We start from the raw sequence: 10,485 nt of genomic DNA, 5'->3' as shown, positions 1-10,485 counted from the left end.
TTCGTTGTCATCTTTTATGATTATTGATTCCAAGTCAAGAATATCTATACTACCGTTTCCATACTCTTCATATATCCATCTTACTTCATAGTTCATATATAAGTGGACATAATATATGGTAAATTTTCCAATCAACAATAGATTTCAAGGATGGGCTTGGCTTTGTTAATGAAGGATTTCCAAGCCCATATATTATTTGGGTCTTGACATGACATAGTCCATGTCTTAATATGAGAGAGAGAGAGAGAGATTATGATGCTGCCACTTTTCTCCTGTTTCTATAACTAGTGAGAACTGGGAAGTGGGGTTAACATATTTGCCATGGTCTCTTACCAAAAAACATGTAGATATTATTTCATTAAAGCCAAAGAATAATAATAAGATATCTGAGTGGAACATTAGAAAGATAGTTGAATATGTTTAGGCCACAAGAGGATGTACATGTAACATGTAATATGGTTTGTTCAAAGAGACTGAAATATCTGTGCTTCCCAAAGGTGTTATTGTGATGGCTCAACCTCAATCCTCTGTTCTGTGCGCTCTGCATTAGAACTTGCAGAGATGCTTATAGTAAAAATTCTAAGTAAAAATTCAACATGAAGGGACATATTTATAGTCATCACTCACGCTTACTAGTCGAATTTATCAGTCACAAGGTTATCTTTTCTCGTGGCATCCACAGCTCTGCCGTCGTTAGCCTGAGAGGCAGAGGGTTCAATCCTGCCAGCTGCTGCTGCTTCACACTACCAAGCAAAAACAATTACAAACATCAATAATTGTATGACAGACAACAAACAATATTCAGGAAAATCACTTTCCAAGAAATATGTGTATAAGACCACAAGAAATCTTTCAGTAAAGACACCTGTTTTGTAGTCTGACTCGTCGAGTTACAACCATTGGTGTTCTGCATAATTGGCATTGGATCCTTTTGGTTAGATGCTGAAGCTGGATTCTCAGTTTCCGTAAGTCCTGCTGTTCCACAAGCATTTGGTTGTAAGGCTGGTGAGTTTGCAACAGGCTCTCCTGGATAAGAAAACATTGGAGCACGCGGCATAGTTGGAATTGGAAGTCCCTGGCTAGGCAGGCCAAACACTGGAGGATTTGATCTTCCCATCCCATGTAATGCAGAGGGTCCGGGCATAGGTGCGGCCGGAGGATGAGTTCTGTGCATTTGGGGCACCTGAATCATTGGGAATCTAGAAGGTCCACCATTCATGTCAGGCATACCCATTCCATAACCCATTCCCAACCCCATCTGCATGCCAACGCCCATCGGAGAAAAGGAAGCCATTGGTGGATGCATGTGCTGCATTCCTGCAGGTAACATCATTGGAGGCATATACAAACCAGCTCCCATTGACATAATCTGCATAAAAAAGATCTGAATCAATCTTATGCTATCACTAAATCATGTATAATCTGAAAAGCTGGAGTTGAAGGGGAGAGAAAGAGTACTTGAACTTGGAGTTGAAGTGTTTTGAGATACTCGATTGCCTCGTCCAGCATTGAAGCTTTGTCCACCTGATACAAAAAAAGTCAGCTAAACCATTTATAAGGAAACTAGAAGAGATTTTACATATTGGTAACCACATGATAGCATCTATGAAAAATTAAAAAGCTTTGGTGGTAAGCAAAAGACATTGATCACTGCGATTAGTTTATGTTCAAGGTATTGAACTTTAGCTTCTTCTTTTTTATGTATTTTAGTGAGAGGGCATGCTTGATATTCAATTTGAGAACTGAACCTTCCAAACAAAAGTGAAGCTCAAATATTGACATCTATTGCTGTCATTCTATAATATTTTTGCTTTAAGTTAAAATTCTTAGTGATAATAAATATTCTATTATGCTTATGAAAATTCTCTGGTCCGCATAACAAAAGTGAAAATGAAAGATTAAACCTTATTGCAGTTTGGTATGAGATCTTGCAATGCACGCATCTTCTCATTGATCCTGTCTCTTCGCCTCTGTATAAGTAAAAGATCACAATGATAATCATACAGATCACAAGCAACAAAACATATGCTACAGATGGAAAATTTGTTGTTTATTTGCAACAGTACACAATTGGCATATGGCCTTCACTCACCCTTTCAGATAGATTATGCACTTCGGCTGAACGACTTCTCTTAACACCTCGTGTTGGACCTGCCTTTTTAACACCCACTGATTCTTCCTCAACATCCTATAAGTAAAAGAAATTTAATTTTTGGTTAATAGAGAGTAACTGTCAACATAGGTAAGATAATAAGTAAACATGTATGGAAGTGCAATTCTAGAACATTAACTTCACTGTGGCACTCAGAGTCCTCTGTTTCTTGTCTTTTTCGCTTCAAACTTTGGTTTGGGTTGCCCGAAATTCTCTCTGCGCCATTGCCAGAGCAAACGGATGAAGAGGCTACTGCAGGCTCCATATTTTTTACAACAGCTTCCTCTCCTTTATTGGTACTTTCACAAAGAAGTAGATTGGAACTTTGATAAATCTTTGACACATCTTCTTTTCGAGCAGGATCAGATTGCCTCAAAACAGTAGCATTCACTTCAAGAGATTTTGGCTCCAATTGCTTCAAATCAGCCTTAGAGGGCTCCAATTGCTTCAAATCAGCCTTAGAAGGCTCCACAATCTTCAGCTCGTGCACAGCGGATTGTTTCGGATGTTCGCCACTAAAACCAGCTTTTGTTAATTCAGGAGGATTGCTTGCGGTCGCAGAAGCATCGTTATTTTTGTTTTCAATACCATCTGATCTTGATGAAGACAACCCAATGTTCTGAAGATTAGCCTTCACAATAGCAGCAGGTCTAGCGAAATGGGAGAAGTTCATTATAGTGGAACTACTGCTGCACATAACCTGATCTTGCTTATCCAACTTTAACCCAGAAAAACCACTTGAAGCAGATGGGAAAATCTGAGCCAGTTCCCCACAAGGTACTTGATGAGTAGGGTTACTACCATTATTCTCTGTTATCTCTGATGCTTTGGACCTAACAGATGCAAATGATCCTTGACATTGATATGATGATGGTTGGCAAAATTGACTTGTACTAGGTTTGGGTCTAGGGATCTCAATCTCTCCTTTAGCCATAACCGAAAAGTCCTTGTTAAGGATCCCTTGTTCTGAACCAAAAGCATGGCGTGCATAGTTCTTGTGAGAGTCCCTAAGTAACTGATTGGAATTGCTTCTTTTGTCCAACAAAGAGAGGTTATTTAAGGGAGGGATTTCATGCATGGTGACCCCAGAGAGTTCATGTATGAAATCAGAACCATAGTCATGTGGCAAAGATTCATCCATTCCATAATTCAACCAATGTATCACGTCTTCGTCTTCAGCAGATGGAGCCGGCATTCTAATCTCATTCAGTCCACTTTCTGAATCCCCAAACTTCCCCATCCTCATCATATTAACATTATTGGTACCATTACCATATCCCACTACATCCCTATGTTGAAGACCCTTGGGACAATGAGATGTTAAACTCTTACAAGTTGGACTCTTTCTACCTCTACTACTTGACTGACCCTGCATTGAAATCTGACCATTTTCCCAAACAAGTTCATAGAAATCACTCTCTGGTCTGCATTCAATTCAACAAAACACAAATACAAACCAAAAGGGTGAACAACAAACATCTAATCAAGTGCAATTCAGACATGAACATAACTTAATTGAACTTACGCGGTTGAATGATCAGTTGCACTTGTGCTATTGATCTCTTTAGAACAATCAAGCTTCTCCTTGGCCTTGCGGTACAACTCATGCAAAGGCATCATGAATTGAAGGATTGTGATGTAAAAAAAGGGGGGGACTGTTAAGTTTTAAGAACCAAGGAACTGAGACACTAATAATAATATTGTGATTGTGGCTTCCGACATAATACTATACTATGATAACTGGGAACCACCTTCGACAACCCAAATAATAATACATGAAAGCTTGACGCAAGCCCCACTACTACACTGTGAGAAACAACCTACGCTAATTATGACTATAAAAATATGAAAAGATAAATAGAAACAACAGTGATAATTTTTTGCCCCAAATATAATCTTTCTTTTTAATGGGCACAGTCCTTATCAGGAAACAAAAGCTATATATATAATACAAAATTAATAATAGAGAAGAGGATCAGTCAAACAAATTCTTTTAATGGCTATATCATCCACAAAACTTGTCAAATAAAGTAAGGACCATGTCAACAATTTAAAAAGATTCGATCTTATTATCATTATTATTATATATTATACTAGTATATTAAACACTAATCAGCGTCCGGTTCTGAAAACTCCAATAACAAGTGAAGCTTCAGAGCAGAGAGCACCCAGTAAGGTGCGCGTAAAAATCCTCAACTGGGTATAAAAAAAGTAACAAAATTTGGTGTAAAGAACAAAAATTTCTTAGTCCAAAGGAAGAGTTCTAATTTGAGAGTTCTTGAGTGTGTGAGAGCTCAGAAGAAGAGGAAACCAAAATATTGGGAGAGAAACAAAGGAAGAAGGAAGCGAAATAGTTGGAGAAGAAAATTGAGGAGTAAATAGTGATCATCACTCGTCAACACGACCAAATGCAGAGTCAGAGAGGAGAGAAGAGAAGAGGAGAGAGAATTAGAAATGGAATTGATTCAGGTTGCTTTCTAACCATGGTTAAGTGTTAACCCCTTACTAACCTCGCTTGGTTTTTTCTGCGGGCCCTTTCCTCACTTCAAAATTTTGGATTAGCCTCTTCTGATTCTTGCGGAAGAAACTACATCCCATAAAGCTTGTACATGTGTTTAAAATCTTAAACTCTATTAAATCTAAATAGTTGATAAAATAAAAAATATTCTCTAGTTTTAGATGCGTAGTTAGAGAACCCAAATTTCAAACGGTGAAAATTGAGGTGCAGCCGTGAAATTGATAATTGACAGTTGTTAAATAATTTAATTGATTTAACTAAATTTTTATCTAACAACTCTCTATTATTAATTTCATGTGAAGTTGACTGTGTCTGTACCTAAATTTTTACTGTTCCAAAATTAACAGAAGCTTATCTTTTATTTTTCAAACATTTTTAGTGTGCTAAAATTTTACTTATAATTATTTTTATTTAAAAATTATTAGAAGATTTGATTGTGAATTTGTACCTTTTATTATATAATTCTTTATTAATACGGTATAATTAAAAAACTAAAATTTGTGTCCTTTTAGGTACAAAAAGAATTAATATCATATAATAAATGGGAGAGGATTGAATAATATAATAATAAGAGTTTTGTGAAGGGACAACGTAGAATTGTTACATTTTCAATTTGCGAATGATACGATCTTATTTTGTTCACAGGAAGCGGAGACACTGGTGATTTATAAGAGACTTCTGCATTATTTTGAGTTGATGTCTGGCCTGGGTATCAACTTTGAGAAGTCGAGCCTAATTCCAGTTAACTGTGAGAAGGAATGGGTCTTGAATATGTGTGATTTGTTGGGATGTGCTGAAGCGATGTTACCTGTCAGGTACTTAGAAATTTTTTTTGGCGCTAATCCTCGGTTGGTGAAGATCTGGAAACCAATCATAGACAAGGTAAAAGACAAGCTGAGCTTATGAAAAGCTAAATTTCTTAACAAAGCGGGTAAGTTGGTACTCATAAAATCTGTCCTCAATAGCCTGTCAATTTACTACTTAAACTTGTATAAGATACCAAAGGCGGTTGTAGAAAAGATAATTGGACTGCAGAGAATGTTCTTATATGGAGTAAAGAAGATGGAAAAAATGAGATACCACTAGTGAAATGGGAGGTAGTTCAAGCCCCCCAAAAAACTAGGTGGCTTGGGGGTGGAAGATGCGTTAATCAGAAATGCGTCACTTCTATTCAAGTGGTGGTGGCGCTTCTCAAAGGAGGACTACCCGCTTTTAAAGAAGGTTGTATGCTCTTGTAATCAGTTGGACCCAACTGTAATGCTGTTAAACCACCGTTTGCCATCAAAAGGAGGTCCGTGGAAAGATATTTGCCAGTTGAATATTAAGGAGCACCAGGTAAGAGATATGATGATTCGTGGGTTGTCCATGGAAGTGGAAAACGGCAGAAGCACTCGTTTTTGGGAGGATACTTGGTTACAAGGTTGATTATTAAAAGATTATTTTCCGAGACTCTTCTCTGTTTCAAATCAACAAGGATTGGTAATAGGGGACTATGAATTTTGGGATGGGTTAAAGTGGGTATGAAACTTTCAGTGGAGGAGGAAACTCTTCCAATGGGAGGTGGAGTTGCTCAATCAGCTTCGCGACTGGTTATGTGTTGTAAGATTATCGGTTGATAGAGCGGATTCAGTTGTATGAAAATTTGACAAACAATGTGTTTTTTCTACTAATTCTTTTGTGCAGGTATTGCAGAAAGAGACTCTTTCAGAGGTCATCACAAACTACAGTTTCACTAATTCCATTTGGAGAGGATTGGTTCCTCCAAGAGTTGAACTATTTGCATGGTTTGTTTTAGTAGGAAGGGTCAACACGAAGGAAAGGCTGAGTAGATTCGGCATTATTAATCAAAATGACAATATATGTGTGTTGTGCAAAAAGGACATAGAATCAGTTCATCATTTATTTTTTGCCTGTGAATTTACGTGGCAAGTATGGTGTGCTTGGTTGACGCGTGCTGATAGAGTTTGGACTGCTTCGGGGACCGTTAAAGAGTTTTATGAGAGTTGAACTGAAGTACCAGGTGACAAGTCTAAGCAAAAGAAATGACTGATAGGATTCTGTGCAGTTATTTAGAACATTTGGTTAGAGCGGAACAGCAGAGTTTTCCAGAGAGTAGAGACAAATGTTGAAGGTGTTAAGATTATGTCCTTCTTGAATTATAGGGAATGGTGTCGAGTTGATCCGTTTGGTTGTTGATGGCAATGTCGGAGATGACAACGGATTATACATTGTTATTTGTGTTTATGTCTTGTTTTGTTGTGCTTTCCTTTCTACTCTACTTTATTAGGTTGAGTTCCCTTTGTTCAAAAAAAAAAAAAATTATGCTACGTGTACATCAAAATCAGTTACTAAAGTCAGTTACTAGTATAAAATACATACTAAAATACAAATATATATTGAAAATAAATTAAACTTCTCATGTATTTGTATACAAATATATTGGTGGCTGATTTTAGTAACTGATTTTGATGTACGAATAGCATTTTTATAATAATAAATATGTTGTCCATAAAGAAAATTAAATTTTCTTTTTCCCCATGAACATGCAAGAATCTTTCTTCATAATTTCTGTGGTTGTTTTGTTAGGTTATTGCCCTAAATGGCGAGTAGATTTGGCATAGTGCCATGACCAGAATTGGATGAGAAGCGTCTACGTCCCTACTCAATGTACTTGAAAGAAAGAAAGAATGAAAGAAAGAAAGAAAGAAAGAAAGAAGGATCGGAGAGTGCATGTTTCGTTGATGATGCTTACAATTTCATGGTTCACTCTTTTGTATATATTATCTTTGTAATTAGTTTGGTAAAGGTTTGGCGTTAATAATTGTGGTGGGTTCATTGTTTTGTGTGAGTGCATCTATCTCTCTATCTATCTATAATTCAACGTAACACAGCAAAATCATGTGTGCATAATTATAACCTGTATGGACGGTTGGCCCATCTTTGCACGGATAAGTTTTATTAAATAATAATAACAAAGATTTGGTTTAAATTTCAAAAACCGGGGCTTAAGAAATTAATAAAATCATTGACATTTATGTATCTCAATCCTTGTTAATATATTGTAAGCAATTCAAGCTTTGCAATAATCATGGAGGCTCTGGTGTCCTTTTTCGTCATTGTCTCTCTTTTTTTTCCCTTTTGTGATGAGCTTTTGATTTGTTGTTAAAAAAAAGGTCCGAACACAATCATTTAAAATTAAGGACATGATTAAATATCAAATACTACAATGTTAGAGAAAGTTTTGATAATTGCGTACCATATTATAATACTAATAATTGTCTAATAGGCAAATTTTAATTCTGGACATTATATTATATATTTATCCATACTATACACTTACATACCCAATATTTTTAAAGAGTTTTTATCTACCACTTAGTCTTGTCAAAATTTAAACTTGATCCGTCATCTTATAACTCGGTCTTTATTATGTATCATGAATTATAACTCAGCGTTAATTATCATTCATTTTTTTCTTGTAACTGACACTTTCATTACCAATTTAATGACCATCATTTCAATCTTAATGACCAAACGGTCATAACATGAATATCATTCATCAATTCTATGTCTATAAAAAGAATCTTCTATATCTAATCTCAGGGAGTAACATAATAAGTTCTATATCATGTCTTACAGTCTATGTTCATAGAATTATTACACACAACACATGATAATTTCTATTTCATGTCTTACATTCTATATTCATAGAATTATTCTTATACCTCTTAAACACTTACCGGCTTAAGCGTCGGAATGTCTTTTGCAAGTATCCACCCCTTGTTCTCTCCTTACCGACGTATAACTCATTCTAACGAGAAATTTAAAGATATTCATCGACGGACAAACTATACACCGACCAAATTCAGCAAGAACAAAATTTAAATTCAAATACAGTGTATTAAAAAACATGCTAATATATCATCTTAACTCCATTTCAGCTATGCGGACACTTTCAACTTTAAAATATGAGATAAAGTAGGACCACCTAAACAAATTAAAGAAGCCTGCCAAGAAGGGATCATTAATATATAGATCTGAATTAGGGAATAAACTAAGTATAAGTCAATGAGATATATGTCAACTTAAGTATTTGTATATTTGCATGTCCTTTAAAATTAAAGGAGAGCAACTAATATTTATTATATGTTTTATCTTAAAAAAAAAAACGATTCGGTGCATAAATATAACAGGATTTAAAAAAGAATTACATCCAAAAAATTTAATTAAGCTTAATCTAAGAAAAAGTAAAAAATTATCTATATTTATTTTTATATAAAATTAATAATTAAAAATTTTTAAATAATAATTTAATAAAATATATTAAATTATCTAATTATTTTTAAATATCAACTTCACACAAAAATAATTAGAAATGAGTTTTTACTTTTATTTTTTCTTTTTCTTCGAAAAATTGTCAAATAGCTAAGTTTGACGACTGATAGCTTCTTTGGATAAATTATTATTTTGATATCGTTTATGTTAAATCTTAATTTGATCCTTAATTTTTTAAACGTGTTATTTCAGTTTAAAAAAATGTCAAACGAATTTAATATTATTTTATTATTAAATTTGACTCAAATAATTAATAAAAAAATTTTATATTAGTAATTATTAGTTAATTAATTTTATTTACATACTGAAATCGACTATTATATTGACTTTTAAATATATTAATTGTTCGTGTCAAATTTATTTATAAAATAATATTAAATTTAGTTAAAATTTATTAGTACTAAACTAAAATGTTTAAAATATTAAACATTAAATTAAAATTTAGTATTAGAAACCAAAATAATAATAACTTCTTTTATCATATCATTACAAGGTTAGTTAACTTATGTAAGTGATATTTATTGACATAAAACAATAAGTTAAGAAGGCGTCGAAGGACGTCCGAATAAGAGTGATTCAAAAAGTTTTCAGAAGAGCATAATTCCATCATTTACATACATTTATAAATTTTTTTAAAATTCGTCCTTAATAGAAAAAGGGCAAAAAAGAAAAAAAAAAGGGGGGGAAAAGATGCTAGTTTTTGCGGCAAATCAAAATGGGGTAGATGAAGACTACAAGAGGAGTGGGTGGAGCCCATGAGAGATGGGCAGCGTCCACTTGGAGGCATCCTGAGCCCCAAGCCCATGTGGGCCCACATTTTGTAGGGCACTTGGCACCCTTGAAGCATATGCAAATGCAAAGATTAGATAGGGACGGAGACGGTGTTGAGTTGAAGAAAGAAACTCTGATCATTCGGCGTGGATTTCACGTGCATGGTTGAAATTCACGTGACTCTATTTTCTCTCCTTTCCAACTCGGATGGATGGATATATGCGCCACTGCCCTCTGCCACTCTCTTCTCTTCTTTTTCTGGCTCCTCATTTTCATCAAATCACTTGTACTTCCACACCCACAATGTCAGAACATGTTTTTCCATCAACATAGATACACTACAACAACATTCTGCTAATATCATCATCATCATGTAAATAATTAAATATAATATTCCTACATCATGGTTGAATGTGCATGTGCTGCATGCTCATCTGTTATTATTAGCTCATCATTTAGTGCCATCAAATTCAATATTCCTTCTTGTTTTTTCTCATCTTTGCATTAATAAGCATGCACATAGATGATAGAACAATTAGCTCGCCAATGCTTGCTTTATCTGAATTTGAATCCAACCAACAGCTAATAATTGTTTTGATTCTTCATGTCATTGCTTACACAGCTAAAAAGAAGCAAATGGGACACTTGAAATTTGAAAAGTATAAAATGTTAGATAATTCTATGATGAAGAGGTTTTTGTGTGAAAAGA

The 10,485-nt window shown here is 34.6% G+C and overlaps 1 protein-coding gene across 2 annotated transcripts; it reads right to left on the bottom strand.

The window, feature by feature from the left end:
- Positions 1-329: 329 nt before the first annotated feature.
- On the bottom strand, positions 330-4,760 carry LOC112695628 (transcription factor PIF3). Of its 2 annotated transcripts, XM_072197919.1 has the most exons (8): positions 3,678-4,760; positions 2,292-3,576; positions 2,093-2,188; positions 1,905-1,970; positions 1,459-1,524; positions 866-1,369; positions 628-743; positions 330-541 (listed from the first exon to the last, which is right to left on the bottom strand). In XM_072197919.1, the coding sequence occupies exons 1-7, from the start codon at positions 3,770-3,772 to the stop codon at positions 633-635; spliced, it is 2,223 nt and encodes a 740-aa protein (XP_072054020.1). In that variant the 5' UTR covers positions 3,773-4,760; the 3' UTR covers positions 330-541; positions 628-632. The 2 variants fall into 2 exon arrangements, with proteins under 2 accessions (XP_072054020.1, XP_025603829.1); XM_025748044.3 differs by having other exon boundaries at positions 330-743; positions 3,678-4,722.
- Positions 4,761-10,485: the final 5,725 nt, after the last annotated feature.

The sequence above is a fragment of the Arachis hypogaea genome, chromosome 6, assembly GCF_003086295.3.
Source record: "Arachis hypogaea cultivar Tifrunner chromosome 6, arahy.Tifrunner.gnm2.J5K5, whole genome shotgun sequence".
NCBI classification, from domain to species: domain Eukaryota; kingdom Viridiplantae; phylum Streptophyta; class Magnoliopsida; order Fabales; family Fabaceae; genus Arachis; species Arachis hypogaea.
This window is presented reverse-complemented; position numbering and strand designations above follow the sequence as displayed.

Excerpts from the sequence above, each read along its gene's own strand:
- LOC112695628 (XM_072197919.1), bottom strand. The coding sequence starts at position 3,772 with ATGATGCCTTTGCATGAGTTGTACCGCAAGGCCAAGGAGAAGCTTGAT. Across the intron at positions 2,189-2,291 it reads ACTCTGAGTGCCACAGTGAA|GATGTTGAGGAAGAATCAGT; the intron begins GTTAATGTTCTA and ends TTTTACTTATAG. Across the intron at positions 1,525-1,904 it reads TCATACCAAACTGCAATAAG|GTGGACAAAGCTTCAATGCT; the intron begins GTTTAATCTTTC and ends TTTTTGTATCAG.